Raw genomic sequence first — 14,580 nt, 5'->3', positions numbered from 1 at the left:
ATAAAGAACAAAATTATTTTTCATTTTAAATATGTGAATGCAGCGTACTTATAAAAAAGCTATTACTTTTTCTGTATTTTAAATATTGCATGTATTTTTTTCCCACAGATAAGAGCAAGAATTAGCGTTTAAACACAGCTTTTTATTTTTCCACTCTTGTTTCTACATCCACATTATAAACAGAGATTTTCAAATACTGATTGTAAAAATCATCTCTTTCCACAATACCAGGAAACGGGAAAGAAAAGCATACTCAAACTTAGGAAATATAATACCATAAAAGCTGGTAGAAGTGTTGTGTTTAGGGACTAAAACCATTCCAGAACATGGAAACAATCCCAAGAAATTGTTTTACCTAACAACAAAACAAAATTATGTTTTGTTAATATAGCCTAATCTTTGAGATTCACAAGTCACTGCCTGTCTTGTAAAGAACAAACAAACAAACAAAACGCCATTATCAAACTTTCCTGGTTTTATATATAAAAACTCACTGCAGGACCAAAGGTAATTAATTATATAGAAATATATCTAGATAACATGGAGAAAAGCTCAGGATCTTTTTTTTTTTTTTTTTTTTTTTTTTAATAGCTACGCAACTAGAAATGAAAGAAGAAAAAGCAACTATTAAAGTAATGTGGATCTCTTGAAAAGGTATGGACAATGGATTGGCTTGGTAAGATCCTTCTGAAATACTTTTACAGTTTCCTAATTCATTGTACAATTATTTCATTTCTTCCCTGTTCCCTTCCCTGGGGAAAGATATATATATTTAAAAAAAAAAAAATCCAAACCGCATAATCAAGGTTGAATTTTACCATACCTGGCAGTCTAAAACTTGCATTCTAAGAGATTCTACTTCCTTCTCTCTACATTGTTGGCGAGCCTCTAGAGCTTCAACTTGCATGTTTGCAACATCAGACAGTTCTCTTAACCTTGCAGGGGAAACAACAGCATTGTGTCACTTGAAACCAATGAATAACTTAAGTTTTTCTACACAGAACATGCTAAGAAAAGATATATGTTTCCTTGTATCAAAACATTCTATGACTTTTTGCTTTTTAGCATAAAAATGCTACTACTCAGCATCTCTGTTATAAAAATTCTTCTATTTCTAGTATATTCTAGTATTTCACCTTTATTGTTGGTTATTTTCCTGTAAATTTGCTAGCAGGAGTCTTCTCAAGGAAAATGTTGCCAATGTTTTTTTATCTGAACTATGCACTTCCCTCCTTCTCTATTTCTCTCCCATTTCAGAGCATAAATCATATATGCACCAAGATTAATTTTTCTATTCCATTCTCTGTTTCCCCAAATCTAATCCCTCATTTTCAGCATCAAAATCACTGCAAATATCCCCACAGACTTTGCTGATTTAGCAATATAACAGCATTACATAATTTACTCAAAGACCAATATCCATTACAACAATCTCATCAAAATCTGGAAAGTTTTTTCTTTTTTTAAAAATGTACGCACGCAGAGTTAATCTCTTAAGTAAATGGCAAAAAAAAAACACCACAAAAAGCAAACAAAAAAACTACCACAGATTCATCTTCAAGACATCTATGATTCTTTGAAAGTAAGAATTACTTTCCAACTCCTTTCATGAATTTTTTATACATTTAAGGGAGGTTGTGGCAAAGAAACAAAACAAACCTGAATTAATTAGTTTAAACACACTAGTAGTGAATATTTAAGGATACCCTTACCTTTGTCTATCCAGGTCAGCACTTAATTCTTTGTTCAAATCGCAATGAGGCAAATGACTTACTTTGTAGTGCCTGAATAAAATGCTAAATTTCAACTCCAAATTTGGCATTTATAAATGTCAAAAAAAAAAAAAAAAGGCACTGAAAATTGTTATATACAAGCAGTGTCCTATATAAGCCTGTATAGTTTTAATTTTTACATGCTTCCAAACATACTGCATTCTGAATTCGTTACTTCGGCACTTACTTTGATACTTCAATCTTGAGTTCCATCTCACGCTTCTCTAAGTCCATGATTTGTCGTCTGTCTGCATCACTTACTGCCTTACTTACACTATTTGAGAGTTCATCTCTTAATTCCTGTTCTACTTTCTGTGCCTCAAGGTTGATTTTGGTGAGCTTAAAAAATAAAAGAAAAAAAAATGGTATCATACGAACACAACTGCTCCCAAATCTGCAAACAAAAAGAAGTGCCCAAAGTATTTTTTTTTAAGTCATTACAAAACACTGTTCATCTGTGTTTGAAAAGTAGTTTCCCTTCCTCTCTTTAAACATCTTTTTGTTCACAGCATTACATACACATAGATACACAGATCAGCACAGGAACAGGATTCTAAATTAAACCCTACTTCAACTGGTAAATTTTCTTAAAACCATTACAGCAAAGTACCTCATTTTATACTAAAGATGAAAAAAAAAAAAGTAGTAAGACTTTACTCTTTAGGAAATTAATTTTAACTTAACCATTTAATATACTGTCCAGCATATTGGAATTGGTAATACAAATACTGGCAATAACTGCCAGTAATCCTAACACCATAGTTCTTTTGTTCCTTTTAAAAAGAACTTTATCAGTCAAGCAGCCTGATTTTTCAAGTTGATTATCAAATACTGAGCAACCAGTGTTTCACTTCAAAGACAATTAGGAAAAGATGAATAACTGAAAAGCGTTAGGTGACACAGAGAATCCTCAGCAATTAATTTACCAAATATAGTTGTAGCAGATTAATCTGATACCACTCATAAATAACTGATCTACTAAACAAACAAAAACGTGTGGTATATCTTATTGTCTGGAGTTGACGTATTCCAGGCTTTTTTTTTTTTTTAATCTGGAAAAATAATAAACTATTCAAATAGAGGTTATTGTGGGAACTGTAAAAAGGGTAAGAAAACAGAATCATGTTGAAATAGATTTATGAGCTCAAAAGGCGAGGATTTCCTTTCAACTCTTAAAAGTGAAAGTGATCTCACAATTTTCATGAACTAACTTTAACACAATCTTGTTACATGGGAAAAAAAGAAAGGAATCATGCTCTGTTAGGAGTTCTTGGCAACAAGAATATATGAAACAGAAAATGGATGCTTTAGAACTACAGAAATTAGGTTAAAAAGGAGTATGCAGAGGAACCAGTAAGAAAAAATTGTGGTATTAGGAGTTCATCAAATAAAAATGAAGGAAGACCAGCATACCTAAGTATATCACAAGACATATAACATATTCAAAATAGAAAAAGGGAGATATTATCTTTGTGTGCAGCACCTGAGGTATTTCTTAATGAAATAAGTCATTCCATCATAATGGGCTTTAACAATACTGCTGATGAAAAGCTTTATACTCTTTCAGATACTCCATTTCCCCAATTAATTCAAATCAGAACAGTGTAACAAACACTACTAAAATGACCGAGAAATAGAGAATCCACTTCACAGCAGCTTAAAATAGACTAGACTGTAGTCTGGTAAATCATGAGAAGGGGGAATGAATACAGTCCATCGATACCTATCAACAGAACTATTCTTCCCTTTTGTTTAAGTTATAGGCCAATACTGGCACAAGAACAAATGTGTACTACTGATTAAAAATAAATTTAGACTGGAAATTAGAATGAAGTCTCCTCCTACTACATAATTTATTTATGGAACAACTTTCAAATAGGAATATTGAGGGAAAAAAATCTAGCAAGATTAAGACGGATATAACAGGAATTATAATCATGGAATTATACAGGTTGGAAAAGACCTCTAAGATAATTTAGTCCAACCTTTAACCTAGTACTGACAATTCCACCAGTAAACCATGCTACTAAGTTCTACATCTACACGTTTCTTGAAAACCACCAGGGATGGTGACTCAATGTGGTTCCAATGCCGCACAACCCATTCAGTAAAGAAATTTCTCCTAATATTCAAGCTAAACCTCCCCTGTCACAGCTTGAGGGCACTTCCTCTTGTTTTATCACTTGGTGTGTGGGAGAGGGGACCAATCCCCACCTCACTACAACCTCCTTTAATATAATTGTGAAGTACAATAAGGTCTCCCTTAAGCCTCCTCTTCACCACACTAAGCAAACCCAGCTCCCTCAGCTGCTCCTTGTAAGACTTGTTTTCTAGACCCTTCACCAGCTTCCTTGCTCTTCTTTGAACACACTCCAGCACCTTGATGTCCTTCTTGTAGTGAGGGGCCCAAAACTGAACACAGTACTAGAGGTATGGCTTCACCAGAGCCGAGTACAGGGGGGACAATCATTTCCCTAGTCCCGTCTGGCCCTTCAGACTTGCACACATAAGGATCATCACCTGCAACAGCACATGACTTCTATTCCTGTATTATAGAAAATGCTTGACACGTGACAGAAGAACACAGTCTGCAAAAGAATCATGACGCTGTCACTGTCAAAAGGGCTGCAAAGTTCTAGCATGTTTGAAATAATTGATAATTATGGGAAAATTTGCACAACAGGGATCATATGCATTAGACAAGAAATAGGTCACAAACCGGCTCTTTTCTAGGAGTCTGCTGAAGAACTAAGAAACTATCTGTCAAGTCACTCATCATGCGCTTTACCAGAGAACAACTATTGCTTGAAATAAACTTTTTTTTTAAAACAGATGTCCAGTCCATGCAAAATTGCAGCTCTTAAAGGCAACTATATTTTGCATCATAAATTTGTCAGAGCCATAATGATATATAACTAATTATTTTGAAAAACTCAAAAATATGCTTCTAAGACGTGTCAAAGCAGATTTACCTCAGCAAACTTTGTTTCCAATTCAAAATTGCGTTCTTCTACTTGCTTTAGTGTATTCCTTAAATGTTCATACATTCGTTGTGAATGTTCTGCTCTCTGTCTTTCATTTAGTTCCTTCATTTCCAGCATTGCAATTTTCTTAGAAATGGACAAAATTTCACTGTTGGTTATCACTTTTGAGGCTTTGTCCATGGCATTGTCATCCCCTATATTCAAAAATATTTACATTAGGGAGAAAAATACCAAACATCGTTTTGATAGAATAGATAACTAAAATGAAACAATACAAAGGAAAAAAAATCACACACAAATTATTTGAAAAAAACTAAGACTGTTAATGAAAGATACAAAATAATTTAGAATTTTTCATTTTTATTTTAAACAGACACATGAATTTTAAAATGTTGTAAAATATTACTTTTACACAGGACATACTGTTTGTTTTTTAGTGTTGCAATACAACTTTCATACTTACCCAGTTTAGTCATTTGTTCCCAAGCCTGTTCTATAGTATGAAGTTTCTCTTTTGTCATTTCCAGTTCCTTATTCAATAAATTTATCTGTGCTTTCAAGGATTCATTTTCACGCTGTATGACAGAAAAGTTGCAATGTAACTGCAAACTATTTAACTCTAGCAAGCTTGATGTTTAGTATCCATAAAGACTTTTAAATAAACAGATTTTACCTATGCACACGCATTAATTAAAATGCATTGGAACAGAATAGCTTAAGCTGCCTCATAATCCATTCCAAATGATTTTATGATGCTGTAAATTCTTTTTGCTGTTATCTTACTGTCAACTACTATTACCATGAATATTTATTGTCACAGTTGACTATAGTTCCTAGATTTCTTAATCTAATTTATACTCTAAGGTTGTCATACTAAGCCTATGATTACCAGTCATAAGGGAGGAAGGATATTTAATTTTGCTCATATGTACGTGTTTGAGACAGATCACATGCTTCTTGTAGGCATCTAATACGATGCCAAACATTAGTTTTGTAAATGTTCCCCCTCTCCTTTAGATAGAAACACAGATTTTCACATTAACCAAAAAAAACAAATGGAATTCTTAATATAAATTTTCAATTTTGAATTTTTGAAGCACATTTTTAGTTTGCTGTTGATGAATGATTATTTAGCTCTGTGAAATTACTGAAATGAGGATTGCAAGTTTTCATACACACAAAAAATATATACAATAGAGAAGGAATCATTCCTTGTTTAGGTGAAATGCACCTATCTGATTCCAAAGAGACAAAGTACAGTGAGTTTACCCATCACATGTATTTAGCCCTTGTCAACCACAGACAACCCAATAGACAAGAATGTTACATGAACTAACAATTCATGCCTTCTTGGACTATTACTTCTGACATGAATGTAAGGTGGAAGGTAGCAACACATCTTTCAAACCAGCTTCACAGACCTCCATGAAAATCCATTCTACTCAAGTATAGAAGTTCACAGATTTTCAGCTCCTATGACATACAGCAAACACATCATGAACATTTGGTGATTTAGTTGTTCATTTCACACTTAGTGCCTTTTGGAAGTGAACATTTCATTCTTGTAACTCAAGAATGAGTAAAAGTGCTTACTTTGGCAGAAAGCTTTGAAAGCATCTACACTCATTCTACTTTCCTTATGACCTCTAACACCTAAGATTATAACAATTATTCCCTCTGCCAGCCTGGTTTTGGTAATCAAAGCACTAAAAATATTTTGTGAAGAAACATACCTACAGCTTAACTTAATGCAAACAAGCAAAAAAAACACACCAAAAAAAATCCCCAAAAAAATGAAATCTGGGACTTTTCATAAGTTTCTTAGTACACTGACGAAGTACCAGGTAAGCAAATTAAAATTTGATAGCAACATCAAGACTTGCTCCAACAGCTCATACCCGCTATGGAACTCTTATAACTAGCAACTAGTTATAACTGTCCCAACTAGTGTTGGAACTTCTATTCCATCCTTCCATTAAGTGAGAGGAAAAACCAATGCAGAATGAATGTATAATGAGGTCTGTTTTTTAATTCCCTTAAGGCTTAAATGTAACACAGACATTACCTCCATATGCTCCATGTTTGTTGTCCGTTGGACGAGCAAATTATCTTTTTGTAACATATCTCTGTATTTAGCAGTTAATGTATTATATTGCTTATTAGCCAGTTCTAACTCAGACAACAGCACACTATCATCCAACACTTTTTGCAGAGCTGCAATCTTAAAGCTAGCCATTTCCTATGAAAATAATAAATACAATGAGTTACTAAAGTTTCCTAAATTTTTAAATAGAAAAATAAAATTTACTCTACAGAAAAAAGAATACCAGTTAATGTAACGTTTTAGCATATGATACTGGTTTACTCTACTAAATTAATATACAACTTTATGCATTGCTTGCAATAAACATTGTCAAAATTTCACTGGTATTGAACTGTCTAGGCAATTTTATCATTAGTAGCCTCTACAGCACAATGCACTGTCAAAACCATATTTTATAAAGATGAGTTAATACAGGCCCTATCAAACTGAAAGGCCAAAACGTGAGATTTGTTTTCATATGACACTTTCAATAAAAAGGACTTGTGTTAACAACCTCAGAAGCAGAAAACTGACAGATTTTGTACTATGATGCTCATTTAAATACAAAAAATGTTTTGACAACACAGCATTTAGCAAGCACCTGTGTAAGGCATTTAACAAACTAGAACTGTCCCATTAAAAAGAAAAAAAAAGTAAGTATATTTATTGCCAAACTGTAAAAATAAAAATGTGGACTATTACTACTATTAACTATACCTTGAATCGCTGCAAGTGTCCAATTTTCCCTATAACTGCAGTCTCCATATGTGTCATTTCACTCTTCAGTTTCTCATTTTCTTTTCTAAGATGCCGTTCCATTTCAAGTAAAGTGGTATACTGCCTTGTTAATGACCTTTCATTAACTTGTAATACAGTTATTTTTCTATTATTTTCTGCAAGTAATTTTTTTGTTTCATCAGGATCCAGCTGAAGTGCACTGAGTAAATTCTGTAAAAACATTTTAACAAGAACCTCGTACAGAAATATGGTAAAACTCAACTATATTGACAAGCTTGCCTTGTTGAAATACATTTTCTAAGCTCGCTGTAAAAGTTCTATTAATCTAAAATAATTTATTTCTTCTATTAAAACACATACACAGTCAACACACACATTTTAATCTTAACATTTTAATATTTTAATATTTAATTTAAAAATTTTTAATCTTTAAAGTTACTTGTTTCTGAGGAATAGAAGCTAAATACATCTGGCTAGTAGGAATTTTAGCTAATGCTGACATTTTTAACTTAGAAACAAAGTAATTCTCTACATAATCTTCATTTTTTCCCTTTTACTAGTCTAATATAGCATTTAGAATCAAAACAAATGCATTTGAATCATTTTCTAAACCAAATAGAATTAAAACAAATGTATTTGAATCATTTTCTAAACCAACCAGAATTACTGTAGTACCTAACAAACACTAATAATTTCCCACTTTGAGGCTCAAGCTAATATTTGTGAAGTAATCACATGACTTCTATGATCCTATAGATGCAAATGCAAAATCTGGGGGGCAGTGGAAGAGGAAACCATAGTGACTCAGGTAACAGAAGACACGTGAGCTTTAGCTTTGCCATCAGCTCAGCAAGGAGGCAGGGAACAAGAATTTGAGCTGTAAACCTCCAGTTTTCAATGAGCCTAATGTCCCACTGGACATCTTTATCTCTAAATTGAAGAGAGACAGATTTGAAGGGTGGACAAGTGTACCCTGAGCAAGTTTGTAGACATCACCAAGCTGAGTGGTGCAGATGACACAACAGAAGGAAGGGATGCCATCCAAAGGGACCTGCACAAACTAGGTAAGTGAGCCCTAATGAGGTTTAACAAGGAGAAGTGCAAGGTGCTGAACATGGGTCAAGGCAATCCCAGACATGAGAACAGATAGGGAGAAGAACGCACTAAGAGCAGCCTTGTGGAGAAGAACTTTGGGGTTCTGGTCAACAAAAAACATGACAACAGCCAGCAGTGTGCGTTTGCAGCCCAGGCAGCCCAGTGTATTCCTCCCTGCATCAACAGAAGTGTGACCAGGAAGCCAAGGGAGGTGATTGTCCACCTCTACTCTGCCTTTGTGAGGCCCCACTTGCAGTGCTGTATCCAGGTCTGGGGCCCCAATGTTAGAGCACAATGAACACCTGTTAGAGGAAGTCCAGAGGATGGCCATGAATATGATCAGAGGGCTGGTGCACCTATCCTGTGAAGAGAGCTGGAGATATTCAGCCTGGAGAAGAGAAGGCTCCAGGGAGACCTCACTGCAGCCTTGCAATACTTTAAAAAAGACAGAGAGTGACTTTTTGCTCAGGCAGATAGTAATAGGACAAGGGGGAATGGTTTTAAACTAAAAGAGGGGAGATTTAGATCAGGTATTAGATTGAAATTCTTCACTCAGAGGGTGGTGAAGCACTGAAACAGGCTGCCCAGAGAAGCTGTGGATGCCCCATCCCTGGAGGTGTTCAAGGCCAGGCTGCATGGGACCCTGGGCAACCTCATCTAGTGGGCAGTATCTCTGCCAAAGGTGGGGGGTTGGCACGGGACGATCTTTAAGGTCCCTTCCAGTGCAAGCCATTCTATGATTTTATGAAGAGTATGCATGTGGCTAGAAAAAAAACACCAGAACCCTGGAAGCCTGAAGCCATCAAAAAATGCCATGACAGCTGGCAGGGATTCCACTGTTTAGGCTTACGGTAAGATTTTGTAGGTGTCTTAATAACGTGATATACCTTTTGTATTGTTGATACTGATTTTGAATGTACAGTTCACTGACTGATTTGGTTTTAATTGAGCAGTTTTTCTCTGCAACATTTTCACCTTCTAACAAATTATAGTACTGTTTTAAAACCTTTTTTCTCCTTCTCAATATGTTTTTCCACTTCTACTTTGGAAGCAACAAAATTACTTACAAAATATTCCTTTATTTTTGTAGCATCCTGTTCTTTTTGCTCTTCTAGCTTTTTCTTTTCCTCTTTCATTTCTTCTGATTCTTTCTGCCAGCTTTCCTTTTCACTGAAACAGCAATTACATATTTTCATTTACAATCATGAAGTGCTTGGTGAGTTTCAAAATGCAATTTGGAAAAGACATTATAAATTGTAGGTGGATAATTGAAAACTTATCTCCTCTGTTTAGGCTGCTGCTAGATTAATGATTTTCCCTCTAAATAAAACTTAGGTTCCCCATATTCAAAATCAACATTAGAGGTCAGCCTTCTAAATATAATGGCAGGCAATGGCTGTAATATTAACTCAAAGTTTCAATCATCTTGCAAGTCTTTCTTTCCATTGCATTCATTTTATTTCAAGTGCACAAACAACCTCATTTCCCACTCTATTTTTTTCTATTTTAGTGAAAAAGATAAAACGATAAAACCATTAAGCCTTGTTGTGGCCCGAACTACTCTCCTCTATCCACTTTTATTTATTTATTTGGAAACAAAAGATCGTGAACTGTCTATACACATCTAATGAGGAAGTTCCTATAGACTGTATAAGATAGTTTAGGTTAGTCTAAACAAATAATCAAGGGTGTTTCAGAACATCTTAGAGAATAGGACATCTTAAAGAGTTTCCCTTTCTCAGTCCCTGATCTCTAAGTAATATTTTCTCTTCAGAGAAGACCTCCTCTATAATGGACGAAAATGGAGGAAAAGGAAGAAGGTGCTCTGAAAGTGAGTCTTTATGGGATGTCACATCAAATAATCTCCTCCCCTTACTTCAACCTGTAACCCCTTTGAAGATTTTCAAGGAATTTCTGAAGCCTTGAGTTATCGTCTTATCCCTCTGACTGATGTACCTAATCTAGTTGTTAATGAGGCAGTATACCATAGTCTTTAATATTTTCAAAAAGCTGTAACTTTCATGTATCAAACAAAAATAATGTCTTTGATTAATGTCTGGGAAGTCTTAACTGATTCAAAGAACACACGGAAGTTCCTACAAGATGAAACACCCTTATTCAAAAAGCCATCCAGTGACTGCTATTTTCAGCCCGAACATAGAAAGGATAACTAATAGTCAGTTAAGAACCCAAATCAACAGATTGACCTCTATGCTTTTACCAAATAAAGATCCTTTGACCATAAGAAGAACTTTATAGAAATTAGATTCAATGAAACATACAAAGAACTGAGAGTCTGAAAGAGAAACAAGCATGAGGGACTGAAGATATGAAATCTTGCAGTCCTCATTATAAAGTATGCATTATGAAAAAGATCTGGTAAAAAACGTAGTTTTTAAGTTTTCTGAGTCTTTACAGGACTAAAGAAGTGCATTAAGTCCCTATACAAGAGTAGCAGCATTTATGACACTAACCAAAGAACACTTCAACATAGTAATGAATCTTGTACTCAAAAATATTGTACATTTAGATACCTGACTTTTCAGAATTCAGAGAACAATACCTTTGATACTCTTTGTAAAGCAAGCCTTGTTGATGACGAATTACTGCAAATTTTCGCTTATAGTCCTTTACTGAGTCTTCTAATTGTTTAAGTAACTGTTCTTTATTTTCCAGTTCCTAATTTTCCAAATAAAAATATTGAAGTCATTAATATAGGTTTTAAGCATGAAAGTACTAGTTAAAATTACAGTTTTCCCTTTTGTTTTTCATGGTAGATACTTCTGTCAATTCATCTGTATCAATTTTGTGAACTGAAGATATGAAATTTCTTTTTCTGTAGAAGCAACAAATGAAAAAAAAAAAGTCCAGTAAGCACTGGCATTCATATTACTAGGTGTGAAATAGTGCAAAAATGCTCAATAGATTACAGCCCCAAAAGTTTACAACACCAAGGCATGTTGTTAGCCCACATACTTAGTCTACAAAGAATACTAATTGAACATCTGCCTGGAAAGTCATGCTTTCTTTTCACATTCCTAAGTAACTTTCTATTTTATCATCATATGCAACTAAAAGTATTACCTAATAAACAAAAGTAATCAAAGACAGAAGAAATAATATAACAACAACACAATTTATTTCTACTGTATTTCTCAAATAAATATTTGTTCTTTATTATATGCTTGGTCTCTATGCTTCCCATGGGAAACACAAGCTTCGGTTTCAATGTACTTATTCACACTTTTACAAATGTTGACATATTTTTGACATAATGGAATGAAAATTCATACAGTAAATAAAGACCTTCGCTGTACAGAGAAAAACAGATCAAAGTAGGATTTGCACATTCAGACCCAGGTGTGAAATTCAGACAGTAGTGCCAGAATTTCTTGTAAAAAGCGTAAAACTGGAGAAATTTAAAGAAGATTTTTAGATCAAAATTCCCATTTTAAACAGACAAAACCAAATTGTTGTCAAATACACAATTTTTAGTTTCCAGGTTTACAGTGCTGCAAAACATTTACAGCTTTAAACAAACAAACAAAACACAACAGAATAGCCCCAAGAATTTACAGATGTTAAAACTTCAAAATTATTTTGGAAAGCTCTCCCATGTCCATACATGGCATGACAGTAGATTTTGGAGGAAGGAGCTCTATGTTACAAATAATCTTGATAAAAAGGAGTAAGCGATTTACCTGTATAAGACGTATTAAATATTCATTCAGGGAATTAATCATATTAACACTTGAAAGAGCCATCCCTTCTGGAAGATTCACTGTTTTGAAGACAATATTGGCACCTTCTGATTGACGTAATAAGCAAATTTCATTTTTCAGTTGTGTAATCTAAAGAAAATAAACAAAACAAAGTAACTCTTGTTATTTAATTAAAATGCACCTGATAGAAAATCTATTAGTTTTCCTAAGTTAAATCAGCTGCTATTAACACTCTAATTGAGTTCCACTTGTATTCTAAAGAATTCAAACACTCTTAGAAAGTAACCTTTTAAAAAAACTGTGATTACGTGAATAATTAAATGCATAGTAGCTTGAGCCAAATTGATCAAACCACTCCAGCAATCAGGGCAGATTCACATACCTGTTAGTTTTATTCTTAACTGTTTATACAGTGCACTTACATAACTTAAAAAGATAAAGTTTGGATAGAACTATTGCAGCTGGAGCAATAGGAGGTGCTGGAGCACCTCCTATGAACACAGGCTGAGAGAGCTAGGATTGTTCAGCCTGGAGAAGAGAATGCTCTGGAAATTCCTCGTAGTAGCCTTCTAATGTCTAAAGGCAGCCTACAGAAAAGATGGGTGTGGGGGGAGCTCTTTATCAGGCAGTGTAGTGATAGAACAAGGGGAAAACATTTTAAACTAAAAAAGGTAGTGTTATATTAGATAGGAGGAAGAAATTCCTTACTCAGAGGGTGGTGTGGCACTGGCACAGGCTGCCCAGAGAAGCTGTGGATGTCCCGTCCCTGAAGGTGTTCAAGGCCAGGCTGGACAGGACCCTGGGCAACCTGATCTAGTGGGTGACATCCCTGCCCATGGCAGGGGGTTGGAACTACATGATCTTTAAGGTCCCTTTCTATGAGTCTACAAGAGTATTAGTTACTGGCAAATCTTTTTTGTATTACCAAAGATGTTCTAAAGGGAAAATTTAAATTTTGCTTGTTGTAAAATAAAATTCCACTCCTCATTCCTGCCTTGGAAGGAGCATTCAAAATAATCCAGTATACAATTCTAAAAAAGATACAGGATTTTACAGAATTATTCATCATTTTTAGAACACTTAATCTGTTATTTATTTAAATAAATAACAAATACAAGACTACTGGCTTTCTGAAGAAAGAAATCTGTAACCTTTTTTTGGTACAGCTCTCCCCAGAAGACACCCAGGCTTGGTATACATCATCATATGATACTCCCAGGATGAAGTAACATTAAGAAGAGTAAGATTTGAACTTTAAAAGGACAAACTGGTAAATCCTATATATACATATATTTATATTTATAATTACACTGCTCACTTAAGCTAAATCCAGTATCTTATGCATTGTGTGTTTTTGTTCTAAATTACCATAGCAGAAACTTTTAAGTACAAATTAAATAATGGAAGATAAATTGTATACCTTTTCATTTGCATTTGCCAGCTGATTAGAGAAACTTGTTGCCTCCTTCTGACTCTGTTTCAGTTCCTGTCTTAATTCTTCATTTCGTCCTGTAAGTTGGTCAACCTGAGCTTTCAAGTGCACACTAGCATCAAAGATTCCCTCTGTGTTTTTTGACTCAATTGCCTAAGACAGTAAACATTAAATTAACAAAACAGAGAAAAAGCAGAGAAAAACTTTGTTTTTCCATAATAAACTGGAACCGGTTTTAAGCTACATAAATTTAGAAAAAAAGTGAGAGATTTTAAGTTTTTTTTAATCTACTAATCTGTTTGCTGATGATACATAATTTAAATCATATACCATAATATAAATAATTGCATTTGCCTGTGAAAATACTAATTTTTCAGGAAGATGTTTGAATAAGTAATTTTTCTTCAACATTTCCTGCAGATCCTGTACAGATATGCAAAGAACATAGACAACAACAAGGCATGCAAATGAACATTAACTTAAACTTTATGTATAAGACAACAAACTTGACCAAGACGGTTTTATACTATCCAGCTGAAGGGTTTTTTTTGTTTGTTTGTTTTTAATTTCTGTTGGAAATCTCTTCTTGTATATTTTTAATTCGCTTTTTTACAGAGGAATCACATTATGTACTCCCACTTGTAAGTAAGGAAGTATATACCAGCTACTATTTAATTATACAACAACCCAATAATTTAAAAAATATATATCTATATAACCTAAAAATCCTATAAGGTCAAATAAACGAGTAAGC

The 14,580-nt window shown here is 34.1% G+C and overlaps 1 protein-coding gene and 1 long non-coding RNA gene across 10 annotated transcripts in view; one reads left to right on the top strand and one right to left on the bottom strand.

Annotated features, from left to right (window-relative positions):
- On the top strand, window positions 1–14,578 carry LOC308192107. The gene is made up of 3 exons (XR_013948559.1): window positions 1–654; window positions 13,561–13,664; window positions 14,247–14,578. It is a non-coding gene; the product is annotated as an uncharacterized lncRNA (long non-coding RNA).
- CEP290 (centrosomal protein 290) overlaps window positions 1–14,580 on the bottom strand; it is a 54,366-nt gene that overhangs the window by 23,268 nt on the left and 16,518 nt on the right. For all 9 annotated transcript variants that reach the window (XR_013946775.1, XM_080580802.1, XM_080580804.1 and 6 more), the window contains 10 exons: window positions 13,815–13,979; window positions 12,374–12,523; window positions 11,236–11,351; window positions 9,740–9,842; window positions 7,557–7,787; window positions 6,822–6,995; window positions 5,220–5,331; window positions 4,745–4,950; window positions 1,960–2,111; window positions 824–935 (listed from right to left, as the gene is read on the bottom strand). Coding sequence is in view for 8 of the 9 variants with exons in the window: in XM_080580802.1 (XP_080436928.1) it covers window positions 824–935; window positions 1,960–2,111; window positions 4,745–4,950; window positions 5,220–5,331; window positions 6,822–6,995; window positions 7,557–7,787; window positions 9,740–9,842; window positions 11,236–11,351; window positions 12,374–12,523; window positions 13,815–13,979 (1,521 nt within the window). In the remaining variant the exon portion in view is untranslated. The remainder of the gene's footprint in view (window positions 1–823; window positions 936–1,959; window positions 2,112–4,744; window positions 4,951–5,219; window positions 5,332–6,821; window positions 6,996–7,556; window positions 7,788–9,739; window positions 9,843–11,235; window positions 11,352–12,373; window positions 12,524–13,814; window positions 13,980–14,580) is intronic.

This window comes from Anser brachyrhynchus, assembly GCF_964034855.1.
Source record: "Anser brachyrhynchus genome assembly, chromosome: 1".
In the NCBI taxonomy this organism is placed as follows: domain Eukaryota; kingdom Metazoa; phylum Chordata; class Aves; order Anseriformes; family Anatidae; genus Anser; species Anser brachyrhynchus.
This window is presented reverse-complemented; position numbering and strand designations above follow the sequence as displayed.